This window comes from Plutella xylostella, chromosome 17 (assembly GCF_932276165.1).
Source record: "Plutella xylostella chromosome 17, ilPluXylo3.1, whole genome shotgun sequence".
In the NCBI taxonomy this organism is placed as follows: Eukaryota; Metazoa; Arthropoda; class Insecta; order Lepidoptera; family Plutellidae; genus Plutella; species Plutella xylostella.
In genome coordinates, this window is record NC_063997.1 from 1,668,583 (window position 1) to 1,684,511 (window position 15,929).

Below are 15,929 nucleotides of genomic sequence, written 5' to 3' on the forward strand. Positions count from 1 at the left end.
AGATATGTGAACCCACCAATCCTCAGTGGACCAGCGTGGTGGGAAATGGTCCAAGCTTAGGAAGGCAGTTTAGACCTTGGGGATATGCACAAAGGTTCCACTCGAGAGAGCCAGTTGCAGGTACTTACACCCCCACAGATAAAGTAATAGCATTGTATGATATTAAGTAGGCAAAGGTGCATTGGATTTCTGGTTTCACTGGTAAATTATAATTAGCCCTGACATGCATAATAAGTCAAAGTCAAAGTCAAAATTTTTTATTCATCGTACAAATATAAAATTTTCTGATGAACGTCAATTTTTACAAATTACTCTCCGTTCGGATAAGGGGGGGCTCTTTCTGTCTAAGGAGAAGAACGGAGGCAAGAAACTCCTGAGCCATCTTTTCAAAAAAAGACTTAAAACTAGTTGGTATACAATACATATAAGCTTAATAATAATTATTATAATAATATGAGCAGAGCTAACTACTTATCACAGCCATGCATTAACGTCCTCTAAGTAATCATCAATTTTATAATAAGCTTTTTTACTGAGTTTCTCTTTAATGTAACACTTAAACTTATTCTCTGGCATTTGAGCAACTTCTGTTGGAAGCTTATTATAAAATCTAATACAGTACCCTAAAAACGATTTATGCTTGTTCCTAGTATTAATGTCATGATTACTGCCAATTGTATCAAAAGTGGAAATATTCTTTCGTACATACATTAAATTGGCAAAAATGAACTGACATGGAACTGTAAGGATGTTAATTTCTTTAAATAGTTCTCTCAATGAATCCCTGGAACCAAGTTTGTATATAGAGCGGATGGCTCTTTTCTGTAATACAAATATAGTTTCAATATCAGCGGCTCTACCCCAAAGCAAAATGCCATACGACAATAAGCTGTGGAAATAACTAAAGTAAACTAATCTGGCGGTTTCAACGTCGGTCAGTTGTCTAATTTTCCGTACAGCAAAAGCTGCGGAGCTCAACCTTCCAGCCAATTTGGCAATGTGAGGTCCCCACTGCAACTTTGAATCTATAGTCATACCAAGAAAGACAGTATCATTAACTAGGTCCAATTTATTCCCATCTAGAATAATGTTAGTATCGCATTGTCTAACATTCGGCAGTGTAAATTTAATACATTTCGTTTTCTTAGAATTCAATAAAAGATTATTTACGGTAAACCAATCGTGTATGTCAGATAGAATAGAATTAATTTCATAAAAATTATTTTCACTTCTTTTAACTTTAAAAAGCAAAGAAGTATCGTCAGCAAATAAAACTATATTAGTCAATTTTCCAACCATAAAAGGCAAGTCATTAATATAAATGAGGAATAAAAATGGTCCTAGAATAGATCCTTGAGGGACGCCTATCTTTACATGAGCCCCCTGTGATTTAGTATTGTTAATATCGACCCTTTGTTGCCTCTTGTCTAAATATGAAGCTATCAAATCTAAAGCCTTTCCTCCTATTCCATAGTATCTCAGTTTCGAAATTAAAGTCTGATGGTCTACACAATCAAACGCCTTCGACAGATCACAGAAGACTCCAATAGCATCGTGATGGTCTTCCCAGGCGTCAAATATGTGCTTAATTAACGCAGTACCGGCATCGGTTGTTGATTTGCCTTTTGTAAAACCATACTGCTGGCTATGAAACAATCGAGCTTCATTGAAATGCAAAAGCATCTGATTGAGTATGACCCTCTCAAATATTTTACTCAAAACTGGAAGAACCGAGACAGGTCTGAAATTTGCAGGGTCCTCCATATCCCCACTCTTGAAAAGAGGGGACAGCCATAGCTGCTTCGTAAATCCAAGAAACAATAGTAGTATCTTTTATACATACAAGTGCCATTGCTGGCATTCGCACCACCTACTGCTGCTACCTACAATCAGTGTTCTTACTATTATTAACGCTGTATCTTAGTTGTAGAAGATAAATAAACAAAAATGGAAAAAAAAGTTCAACTCTGATGTCCTTCACCACAAAAAGTGTAGTACGTGTACGTAAAACAAATGTTCAGCACTGTCAAATAACGTATTAACATCACTTAAACCAGGTCTAAACTTTGTGTGGCAATACAGTACTTATGCATTTATATACTTACAGACACAAGGCAAACAATATGCAGCGAGACCATAACTCATACGATCGATCCGCGTAAAGTCGTTTAAAAGCTGCATTATTCTAACCCAATAATAGCAATATATCTTTTGCTGTAAAGTGGGAGAGAAGGTTTGTTCCTTTTGCGACTATTATAACGTTTTATTGCATAATGAGTCCGTATCTTGCGGTTAGAACAACTTAGGACAAATGTCTTAGTTAATTTTGGCTCTATAGGCTTTATATTCGATAACTTTGTGATCAGTAGAATCTGCAGATGTTTCCATAATTTTGTCAGTATCAACAGATTTTGTAAGTAGCACTTACAGAAGATACAAATATTAGGCCAAGATAAATAGACGAAACTAAACTAACTGCCACACTCTCAGGAAATTATTATTCTATGCTCTCAGGCACATTTATACCAAATTTGCTAAAAAACTACGGAATGAAACTATGACCACAGATAAATAAATATACATTTGACGCAGATTTGACATAACAGGTTCTAAGCCAGTGACTTAGCCGAGCAGACGCTATGTAGTGTCTATTTTAGAGACGCATTGCAACTCGACTTAGTTCAGGTGAAGTCGTACTTGGCTAAGCATTAGTTTGAGCAAGTGCTAAGCAACGACTATTTATCTTGACCTTACTGTCGCGTAATGTCAAAAACTCTTTTTCAATGATGCATACAAAATTAAATAAACTTTACAAAATATTCACTGTTTTGTTATTAACAGTATGCATTAGTATAAAATATGTATAGTTCCACAGATTTTTATGCCTGATATAAGCATATTTTTATTTCATAAAATATAACAAACCCGGACGATCTCACCGGTGAAAAGCGGAAAAACCAGCTGCGGTGTCAGGTTGTCGGTGTCCGGAGATCAGGCGGAGCCGCGCGACCGGAAATGAAACCGTCTCAGACAATCCCGCGCTCAGTGTGCACCTGCCTTTATACTGTATACTTTATATCGTTGCACGCTCGGTCCAGTCGCGCTGTGGGGAGAAAGTTATCATTTGTAATAGGTGTAGTGTCTATGAATATAAATACATAATTACGTCTGATATCAATAAATGGATAGGTAATTTAGTCTTATGAGTATGGATCGTAATACTTATACGTATTGCTTGTCAAAGGGTCTGTTCCACAATGTCAGGATAATGGTTACCTGTGGGATTAAACTATATTACTACTGATACTCAAAAGATTTTCAATAAACTTGGTAGGCTGAAAACTGAAAGCTTGGATTAACATAGAAACAACTTTTGATCCCGGAATACCCACGGGAAAACTTTTTGAAAAGGCACAGCTCGCGGGCTCGCCTCTCCCATTAAGTTATAAATTCAAGATTGAACTAAAACACGGATCATGTTGTGTTAACTTATCACTGTGTAGAGGTAATATCCTGAGAGGAGATTGCCGTCTCACTCGAGTAACGAGTGAAAACATCACAAGATATAAGTAAAGGCAACCTTTTTCATAAAGTTCATATTTATGTATACTATTTTAATCCAAGCTAAAAACTTAAATATAGGAAAGTAGCCTATTCCAAAACCATAAATACGTAGGTATAATACCTATTAATTTATATTTATTACCAACAATTGATTTTCTAACGCCTTCCAAAAGGTTTCGAATGGTGTTTGAGTACCAACATTCACAAATCTGAAAGGAGCAAGTTTAGAATTTCTTCGCACATTTTCATTGAGTGTAAAACCTCCATTCTTGCTATTGTAAACTATTCCAACTCGGGAAGTGCACCCATTTACTTGGGTTTCGCTGTGGATTCTTATTCGAGTTACACTTTTGTGAGTTCAAAGTGATTGGATTAATACTTTATTTATAATTTTTCTTCTTACGCTGAGTTGCAAGAAAGAAGTTTAAATTAAGATCGACCTTATGGTATAAGCGTCCACCTTTCGCATCGTACGCTACGGACGCATCGCATTAAGCATTATTTGTATTGAAATTCACACCAATGCGTCCACTTCATCGGCGTTGCCGACGCCGTTTCTCCATACATTTATGACCGTTTGGTCCGATACGTACGATACTGATAGACGGACGCTTACTTATATTGCTGCATTGCTTTGACAGTATCCGAACAGAAAGGGGCAAACATACAAAGACTTTGAAAAGTCAAACTTCGAGTATCACGATGATGCTTGCATGCCTCTTGTAAACTTTCTACGAATGCGGAGATTAGTATATACCTACATATTATGTTGTACATTAGATTATACTGTCTAAAGTTTACTAGCACTGCTAGTTATTTTAATCTATGTAGATAGGTATTACTTTTGTTTATTTACTAAACTTCTAGTTGAATTATACAGCATTAAAGCGTTAGTTTTAACATGAAAAGCCTTCCCCTGATCGCGGCTGGCGACATCTTTCATTTCCTGCCGTCCGCCAGCTGACCACAGTGTGACAATGACTATGAACCAACGTACATTGAATATAATGTCATAGTTATGTATTTTCAAAACATAATATAGGAACAAAGTTTATGAATGTATTGGAAAACGATCGCAAAGTCGAAAAGTATTCAGACCCCTTAGCATGAATTTTCATCGTGAACGTTACGTGAAATTACTCGATGAATTTTGTAGGGAAATTTTAGTTCTGCTACCGACCGCCAGGGGCGCTGTTCATATTTTCATACAAAATTACTCGATGAATTCTACTTCACGTTCACGATGAAAATTCATGCTAAGGGGTCTGATCTCTTGTAGGGGCAGCTTTTCAACCTTACATGAACAGTTCGTAGCGCGTTGTTCGTAGCAAGTAATTCGTAGCTCGTAGCTCGTAGCGCGTTCAGTTTGCATGAAGTACAATCGTAAATTGTTAATAAGAAAATTAGGTTAATATTTTAAGTGAATGTTGATGTAATATTCTCAAGGGAAATATACTATCTTAAACTTTAAACAAAAGTAGTTCTCAAAAGAAGTGTTTAAGTAATGAGTACTTAAGAATTTTTTCCTTTGACATCAACTCCAGAAGATTTAATAGCTTCGGTACCAACTAAATGCATATCAGAAATACCCACGGTACCTTCGGTACCAACTAAATGCATATCAGAAATAGTTAAAAGACAAAACTGATCAACCCCAATACTTATCGGTTCTTCGAATACAATGATATATGCTGTATTTAGAGAGGCTTATGCTTAGCCAATCTTTTCTTTATAGTTATAATACATACAAAAAAGGCGTATTAACATATAACAGTACAAATAAAAGGAGGAGAAACATTCTGATTTATGTATGTCTATTCCAACAGTCTTGTTTTAGCACTATAAATATGATATTATCTTACATCACAGCCGGGATTAACATAAAAAAGCAGTAGCAACGGCGTAACGCAAGGATTTATTGAGAAAATAAAACAGTGCAGACAGTTACACCAGGGTTTTTAACTTAGCCGAAAATGCAAAGATTAATTATATATTGAGGAGGAATATATTAGTGAATTTATATATCTATTTGTGTCGTTTGAATTTTAAACGATATAAACAGATTTTGCTTCCTTTCAAAATTAAAGTTAATTATTTATTGCTTTGTTTATCTGTATTTTTTTTAGATGCGGTTGGTTCTAAAGCGATCTTATATTAAGCGTTTGGGTTAATAATACTAAACAGGGTGATAGAGGACTTCCTGGCATTTTTTTGCGGACGGCGATTCCGTAACATATAAAGAATGATTTATTCCTGTTTCATGTGTTTGTCACTTTCGGGGACCGTTGAACACCCTGTATTTTGGTGTGTTACAATTCGAGGCCGCGATTGTCACTGTCACGTCGTCAATGACAGCTGAGTGACAGGTATTGAAGCCGGTCCAATTAAAATTGGTCAAGTTTGCTGCTAGATTCAGGATTGATTTAATCCATTTTTTATGCGAGATACCATTATCTATAAATAGTAAGTAACAAAATATATTTGCTAACATACATTATTTAAAATTTCATGATGTAAAATCGTACATATTTTTTATTTTAGAAGTTGTTAATTACTGGTAATTATTCCTCTGGCTCAAGAACCTTGACATACTCGTAGGTGTGTAAATAAAATATACTTGACAAGCTGTTCCCGCGCGCTTCGCTTCGCCTTAAAAAGTTTTCCCGTGGGAATTCCGGGATAAAAAGTAACCTATGTTCTTTCCCAGGGTCTAGACCGTATGTATACTAAATTTCATTGAAATCCATTCAGTAGTTTTGGCGTGAAAGAGTAACAGACAGACAGACAGACCGACAGACAGACAGACGCAGTTACTTTTGCATTTATAATATTAGTTAGGATATAATATTAGTTAGGATAAGTACGTCACTGATGTGGGTAGCAGACAGTAGGTATAGGTTTCAAAGAAGCGGGCTGATTGAAAAGCGTAGTTCCATTAAAAAGCGCCGTTTCGATTCGCGCAAACACTTCAAGTTGCGAGTCAGAAACGCTGGCATGCGATGCGATATTCAACGTGCTACGGAACTCAGTAAATGCTTACTGAAAAAAATGATTTATAAGTAGGTATGTCTGTATCAGGTAAAGACCCCACTGCGACTATATCAGACTCCAACTCGAGTTTAAATTTTCATTACGAGTACCTACTAATATATATATATATATATATAGAGGCATAACAAGAAGAAGAGCTCTGTAACATACTTCCGGATATGCACCTACGAAAGACTCACCCTGTATTATGCCTCTATATTGTTTATATATATAGTATAGTCTTTCGTAGGTGCATATCCGGAAGTATGTTACAGAGCTCTTCTTCTTGTTATAATGACCTTGGGATATTCTCGAAAAAAAAATATCTACTCCCCATACACAGTGTCACGTAAACAACCAATTTTTGTATGGGGAAGCATCTTTTTTTTCGTTATATCCCAAGGTCATTATAACAAAAGTTATTCAGAATGAAGAGCTCCGTAACACTCCGAATCACCCTGTATACGAGTACAGGATGTTGCTATATGGGTATACTAAGCCTAAAGCGGGTGACTCGGGGGTCATCCTCAAACAGCCAAATTCAGACCACAGCAAGTTTATTTCAGGCGATGCCTTCAGCTTCAGCCGCCGCTACGCTAAACATTTCACGGCATTAGCGTGAACCGTGAATATTTTCAGGCAGGTCCTCACCGTTCGTTTTCAGGCGAATAAATATTAAAGAGTACTTTGATTGAAATCATTGAGTGTGCGATTGGAGTAACAGTATTAAGTATATATTTTATTAACTTGAAACGTATACTTACTATATTTTATTTCCGCTTAGGGTAGAGTCACAAGAGTTGTTTTTTTTAATGTTAATATCTCTGTATGGTCACTGCACGAAAAAAACAGTACCTATGTATCATCTTCTTCATACGTGGCATACAAAACACATACATACTTTTGTAGAAAAGTAGAAAGTAAATATCGATTTTGAACTATTACTTAATTAAGTTTACTTTAGGATTATTGTAATTTATTAATTCACATTTTGTACGAAGATATTTTTCTGAATAGCCCATTACGGAAACCTGTTCAGGAGCTCCTATCAAAAATGTAATGAATAATACGTTTCTGTCTGAATAAATAATATCGACGAAAGACTCTAAATGTGAATGAACTCTATATTTTATCGATATACGATAAGAATATGCCATATAAGTGATAAGTTCAAATATGGATTGGCCATTATATACGTATTACTTATAAGCACACACGGAAAAGTTATATTTCCTATAACTAAAATGGTGAAAGAAGTTTTTCCACTAGCTTAGTCTTAGTAGTCATAGTCATCAGACCTTTTTTACACCTTTGAACTTTGGAAGAGCTAAGTATGCCGAGTATGTAAAGAAGACATATATTCACGAGCAATGAAAATGTTCCATGGATAATAGCACCAAATTACTCCTAAACGGAAAAGGAAAACAGAAGAGGCTTTATGAAGCCATCTGCAATATTTAGTATATTTAGCAGCGAATCAGAATATTACCAACTAAAAACTTTAAAATTAATGGAATTATACATGTACTTATTAAAACCACAGCTTCATAAACAATATTTATTGTCTTCGAGTGAGCTTTTGTTCATCTTAAGGCACTCCAACATGATACAAATAAAATAAGCACTAACATTTCAGTATACCACTGAACCTGAACTGATAGTAAATTGCTAGAAAAAACTTACTAAAATTATTTTATATGTTATTCTAGTCCTACTATGTCGGAATACGCAATGTTTTGTTTCAATATTGTAAAGCAATCATTACACATTGTACAGGCCGATAGTCATCATAAATTGTCGGCATATTATTGAACCAAAATAATCTGCCAAATTTAGGCTACAAAATGCCGACAGAATTTCAAATTCTACCGCTACAATATTCGGGAAGGATACATGAAACTATGTGACTATTGTAGGCTCATGTACCTATCATTATTCTATAGGCTATTCAAGTCGGGCCATGCATTGCCAATTTGTAAAGGCAGAGGAGCGTTCTGTATTGATTGCTAGTTAGTAGCTCCCATTTACAATACACACATTTACTGCGTGCTATTCATATATCTATGATTCTGGTGCGTATTATCAGGAATGAGTAGTTCCTATGAAAGCTGAAGTGGCTGTAGCCGGAACTACCTGCAGGAGATCCGATAACCGTTGGAGTTCTCGAGTGAAGAACAATAGAGGGGAAACATCGCGTAGTTAAGGCTGCCCTGTGGTCTGTTGTAGCCTCATCAACAGCCCTATGTCCAGCAGTAGGCGATTACTGTTTGATGGTCACATGAAAAACGATATAAATAGGCACCCGAAAAATTGCTAATTTACAAAAAAAACCCGTGTAAAACATGAAAAAGAGGCGTCCCATCCTCGCACGCATAAACAAACCATTAGGCCCTTTCATCGGTGAACCGCAAATAACGGCAAATGCCGCAAACCAGCCCGTCACATGCGCCTCCTCACGGCACTCAGTATCACAAAGGGGAAAAAATATCATTCGCGACAAACACGTAAATGAGGTTCTTAAAAGACAAGGAGTCTATTACAGAGGAATAAAATTGGAGGGAAAAGAAACTCCAAGACAACAGCAATGACATTTATCTAATTACGGAATCGCGATAAGGGAGGGGTAGGGGTGAGGAGTAGGGCATCCCGCGGGGGAGGGGAGACAGGGATGCTGCCTGCCGCAGTCAGTGCTCGGTCGCCGCGGAGGCCGCATCGCCCCGCGTGTCTCAACATCGCGTACGCTGGATTGGTGCAGTGTTGAAAAACTTTTTGAGCATTTTTCCCGTGCGTCACAGTCACAGTTGGATTCATGGAAGCCGTGGATTCACGCGCTTACTAATTTTAAAACATTGTTAGTTATTTTATTACAGTTTGTTATATTTATTATTTATGGTGGAAACTGAGGATGATGGATGGCAATGGAGCTCTCGGGTAGTTTGAGCGGAAAAGTGTGATGCATAGTGCGAGGAAATAGTTTGCAGTGCTATGAACGTTTAGACCAGACGCCATGTCCCTAGTACTCGTGTTGGGGCTTTTTGTAGGTGAGTACACTTTTTAGTAAAAAACAAATTCTTTATAAAATATATATTGATACTTCACCAACAATTTAAAAAGCTGTTGTTATTGAATCGTTATTAATAAGTGCGTTTATATAATTGTTATATTATGTATCTTTTAAGTCCCATTCAACTTTTTTTGGTCTCGGATTTTTTCCCATAATTCAGCACGTTTTTTCATCCATGTCAGCCGGGTCAATTTAAAGGGGATGATAGCCGATTTATCGCCTCCGAAGAGCTATTAAGAGGGTGCGATATACCTACTTCTATACAAGGACGATCGACTATATTTTTACCCCCACCCTTGAAAGGGGTACTCACATGTACTAGGTAATTCACAAGTTTAAAGTGTGGGTATGAGAATGAGGAAGCATGGTTGTAGTGGCCACACAAACTGTTTGTGGTGGTTTAGGCTTTCACATGCGATGCGATGCAAGCTAGAGATGCTACCTATGCTCGAGTCTCCTCTGAAGAATCTCATAAGGTACGCTATAATTTGTAAAAGCTCTGCTTTAGAGTTTGAATTGCACATAGTAGTAAAAGGCATAAAAACCTGACCGTACTATACGTGTAGAGTGGGAACTAACAAATACCGCAAAGTAAAAAAAAAAAAACGGAATCCATGTTTGCGATATCCACGTAAGGGATTACAAACGTGAATTATTGTTTTATGTTGTTGATATTTTTTGGGTTGCGTAGCCCGAAATTCAGGAACATACATATTACATTATAAGCATTAAATTAGACAAGTAGTTCTATAGTACGAAGTGAGGAAAATTTAAAACTGGATAAACCTAATCTAATTAAATCAATACGTAGTTGTGCCATGTAAAAAGACAGAAAACATAACTTTTTTCATAGATAATTTGTGAAAAGTAAGAAAATACATGTTTTGGAAAATTAATATTTTATGTTTTACTTCTTATTTATTTTATTGCTATATCTTTTATATAAATATATGTAGTGGTGGACTAGGCCTAAACCCTTCCTTCATTGGAAGGAGACCCGTGCCTCAGCAGTGGGGAAGTAATGGGTTGTGATGATGATGATAAATATATGTACCATTTAATAAACCCTTCATGTGTGATCCAACTCGTGCGAGTTTGTCGCCCTGTTTTTTGTACTTCATGTATTTTCACATTTTTCTTTCTTTGATCGCTAAACCCAACAGTTATTCTCTATTTTAGCCCATTTACCGATTTAAAAAGCTTTGGATATTTTGCGAGCACCGGTTTATATACTACCTACCTAGTTTTTTCCTGTAGGTACTTTGAACTGAAGCACTTTCAATACATTTAATGAATCTTTAAATTCATACACGTTGTTGCAAAAAGAGGGTAAGTATATATCACACCTAAGCCCGAAAATTAAATAAGAATGTCCAAATTTGTGACGGTTTTTGCAACACCCTGTATAATTTACTCTGCGCTGACCAGCTATTTCCTTAGCTTGGCTTGACACGCTATCGAGTGTCTAGATTTAATTGTTTAGATTACCAATATAAATTATATTGGTATAATGTTTATCTTAGTTTCAAAATAAATAACTGTAAAGTAAAATCTCACTCTTCTTAATATGGCTCATGAAATTCATATGAGTAACTTATTTCCAACGGTACATCATCTGATTTTAGATATTTGTCATAATTTTACGGCGCTAATCCGATAATACTAAGGTGCCTGTAGGCCCCTTTCATACAAACGAAATTAAATTAGCCTAAATGGTTCCGACGCCTCCCGATTCCCTGGTTGTGACATTATAAATGTAGACTTGATTTATATTTCAAGGCACCATTTCACTTGATTAAAGTTATTAAAATTTGGAAGGCCATTTATCAAATATTTTGACTAGGAGCCCTGCCTCACTAGGACGCCATGTTGACATCGGCATCGATATATACCTATTATAAATATTATGTATAGCTAGAAGATAGTGATGGCATCTACTGGCAAGGGTTCTAATCAATAGTAGTTAAAAACCTTAGGTATAAGCGTAGTGAATGGACTTGGCAGTCCGAGTTAGTGTGAGCCACAAGTGTATAGTAAGATATTGCTAAAGCTGTTGGACAACCATTTAGTGGGTACCCTTTGATCTCACTATACCAGTCTAAACAGCATCAAACGCACACTCGACTGGTCCCCGACATGTCAAGCTATAATGAGATCTACCGAGGCGACATAGATGCGTCCGACACAGTCCGACACTCACCTGGCATCAAAGAGACACGTTAGCTTGCACACTATGATTATACCATCATACGGGATCACTATTCGGGACTTATGAACGTTTTGCAAGTCACATTGCGCATGATCAGAACCAAAACTCAGAAATCGTGAAATACCAAATTAATCTTTTAACCCATTATAAGGCTCTGGGCGATATTTCACGATAATTTGTAATATTTGTACAATAAAGAGTTAAATAAATATATAAATATTTTGAACTTCATGAAATCGACTTACTCACTGAATGGGCACGGGTCTCCTTCCAAGAATTTCCTTTCAATCTGTAAAAGTCCAAATCAAACCACTATTTGCTGACAGAAGTAACGTATATTTGTAACAACCAGAAAGTCATTGTATCAAAAGAAATCTTAATACCGCGATGCAGGCAATTAGATAGTGACATCTGTTAGCGGGCATAAACACTAAAATAATATTATTATTAGGACGATTCTACATACCGCCCACCAAGAACATATAGTTCTTAACTACCGCCCACCATGAGGTCAAGGGGGTGTTACAAGATGCATTGATAGAAACAAAAGGTAGATAAAAATGGCATCGGTATGCACCTTGCGCGATCTTAAAACTATTTAGTAGAAAATACACGCTTTGGTTGAGACAGATTGGTACTCGATATTATGAAGAATTTGCAACAGACATAAAGACATATACAACATAACAATATATTAAATGATGAACGATAACAGTTGATGACAGATAAGATAAAATTTAACATAGTTAATTTGCAATACAATTTATTATCACGAAATACGATACTACGACCCAATTTTTTCGAAAATTTGCGTAATCAATCTACCTAATAACTACCAACCTGGGGATGATGATTATTAGAAATCCAAGTTCGTCTCCAACTAGACTGGACTTCAGAGCTGTGACTGAATGGATCGGTAGGACATGCAGATGAGTGATTGATGGATGGGTCGTGAGCGTGGGACTGTGTGCTGAATGATTTCCTCGAACGTTTTGATATTCGGCTTCTTTGGAATGATGACCAATGGCTTGAGTGACGTGACCAAGCTGAATGTGTGTTGGCCCTGTCGATTCTCAATTTGTGGCCGCCTTCATTCATTTGCTTACCATTGTCACCTGATGTAATTTTTGTATGCATGCTGTTGATTTGATGACAATGGAATGATGCTAGTTGATTCGAACGGTGGACTGTATTCGATGGTAATGATCCAGGGTTATCCGATGCTGCTTTGGCATTGGCACCTGTTGCCTTGACTTCTACGGCCAGTGATGATTTGGATCCACCCACATGCGACCCCGAAGCTGGCGTCGGATGAAGCAATGAGTGGTGATGATGATAACAGATGCGGCATGTGTTGATGGAGCGGCAGCTATTGGCAGAGTGATTACGGCCTATGCAATTATAGCATAGCCTGTTGGTTAAAACAAACTTGTGTCGTGCTTCATATTGTAGCTTACAGAACTCCTTGCAGTGGATGATTTTGTGGCCACGTTTGTTGCAGTAGGCACACCCTATGGTTCCTGCATGGACACTGGTGGCAGCTACGTGCATTGCATGTAAATGTGTTGGTTCTGGTTCGGTGTCTAGGAATTCAAGGGATCTGTATCGAGCTTCTAGATACTGCATTAATTCATTCAAGGTTGGCAGTTCGTTTGAGGTACTTATTTTAACTTCCCAACTTTTTCGGGATTCAGAGTCCAACCTTGAGCAAACCACGTGAATGATGAACACATCCCAAGACTCGGTTAGTACACCTAGATTCTTCAAACCGTTCAAAGTATCATTCACTAAATCTAGCACGTTTTTTATTGCACCAGCTGTTACATTTACAATGTAAGATTGATCCATAAATCGTTGCATTAGACAATTGACCAAGTACTTCTTATTATTGTACCTATTATTTAACGTCACCCAGGCCTCGTCGTAAGTTGCAGCTGTGATTGGTACATGCCGTAAGAGCTGCTCAGCTTCCCCAGAGAGGTGCGCCTTTAAATAATGCATTTTTTGTACATTGTCTAATGCATCGTTGTTGTGGACCAATGATAAGAATAAGTCTCTAAATGATATCCATTCTACATATGTGCCAGAAAACACCGGAATTATAAGTTTAGGCAAGTGAACATGAGATCCCCCCTTGGTATTTGCTTGTTTGTTTATCTTATCAGAAGCAGCCGATGCAATAGACACGACGCGGGATAGCGCTTCCTTTAGGTCTGACTTGTACATAATGTACGTTTCTTCTACCTCCGAGTACATGTCGCTTGAGAAATATTCGTGGTTATCTAGTATTTCATCGGATGCTTCAGACAGTATCTTTGTATGAGTATCAGTAATAATTTTGAATTGAGCCTCTAATGCCTCTAGTCTGGTTTGTAAGTATGATTCTTTAGTTAACCGGTCATTTGGTGCCTTTTTATAGTTTTCATACGCTCTTGCAATATTAGAAATTAATCCAAGTTGACCTTTTACACAAAAAGACATTTTGATAGACGTAGACAATGTTTGGAATTTTGATAAGTCAAAGAAATTTTGAAAATTTTTTTATAAGTTTTAAATTAGTTTTTTCACAGATCCAAAATCGGGCATAGGTTCCCCGTCTGACGAATATTTGTAAAATTATTCTAAGACTAAATAATTATTCTAACTACCTACTGTCTACCAAAGAGACGAGAGCGTTTCAACTACAGATAATATTTCTATTTTCTTACTGTCCTCAGATCAACTACAAATAGATTCGCAATCGCCGTGTGCACTATTCTCTTTCTCACTCAAACAAACATAAATTTTCAATAACTTGCAACACCATGTGATTTGTTATGATATGGTACCTCGTAATTTTTACTTAAAACTGATACTAAAAGACCTTACAGTATTAAAATTAGTATTGTTTTATATTAAAATCGAGCCAATAGATAGTACTATGATGAATGTAAGCTTGTTAAACTTGATAGTATCTACTTACATGTGAAAATATATCTCATCCATCATTCCATCGTGTTTTCGTTCAATATGCTCTGTACAACCGAACAAAATCCATCCACCCATGTCACACACTCGTTAAGTGATGATAATAGTCTAATAAACTTAATAAACACCCACAAATCACTAGCAAATCAAAAATAAATAGCATTTAGAAAATTTTGTTGTAACTGTCAGCCTTTGTTTGGCACAGATTTTTCATTTGTTTCATTGTTTGGCACAGAGAACTGACGTAAACAGGCGCCACAGCAAAAAGGACAAAAAACATTTACAGCTTAACGTTTCTTTCTTACGCTTAATGTAGCTAAGCGTCTCTTTTTCGCAATGTCAGAACTGTCACGATTATACCCCTGTGTTACTGTCCATACTGACACTGTCACTTCAATTAATTATTCTAAGGTTCACTGATCACTGATGACACTGACACTTTTGAGGGACTCTCTGAGCTGATAATGTCAAAATCTACTCACGTTTGGTTCACTTTGTGGATACCGGTTTTCTGTGATTCCTGTGATATACTTTCTCTCTTGCTCGTCCTTTTGCCGCTGCGTGGACCGACGTGGTGACGCTGCTCGCGGCGCCACTGCTGCCGTCAGTCGCTGGGCACTCAGGAACTCTGCCGATGCCACAGAATAATAACTAGTACCAGGTACAGAAGTCCATCTTCGCAATGGCTATCAAAGAAATATGACTCCATCCCATAAGCAATAAGATCTAATTTAGATCGCGCTCCAGCCGCACACGTTTTTATTTACTTACCTACCAATTTATTTTTGAGGGAATATGCGCCTTATTTCACTGGACTACGGTGCATAATAAGTTATACGTGGTTATACGCATTGAAAAAGAAGCCACCTTAGGGTTGCCTCAGCACCACAGACTTCAACGTTTACTAAGCAACGGACTGAGTTTGTAAAAAGAATGTCATGATATTAAAACAAAATAATTTGAATTTAGAATACAAAGCTATTCCAAACTTATTTTCTATTGGAAATGACTAGTTGAAGCTACGGCAATTTCATAGTTAAAAACCTATTCATAGATCTATTATTTGAAGTAAAAGTAAAAGAAAGAGGTAGATAT

At 36.8% G+C, this 15,929-nt stretch overlaps 1 protein-coding gene across 1 annotated transcript in view; it reads left to right on the forward strand.

Annotated features, from left to right (window-relative positions):
- The first annotated feature begins 9,263 nt into the window (after positions 1 to 9,263).
- LOC105383629 overlaps positions 9,264 to 15,929 on the forward strand; it is a 36,083-nt gene continuing 29,417 nt past the window's right edge. Inside the window, exon 1 of the mRNA XM_038109022.2 lies at positions 9,264 to 9,635. Within this exon, the coding sequence (XP_037964950.2) occupies positions 9,602 to 9,635 (34 nt within the window). The 5' untranslated portion in view covers positions 9,264 to 9,601. The remainder of the gene's footprint in view (positions 9,636 to 15,929) is intronic.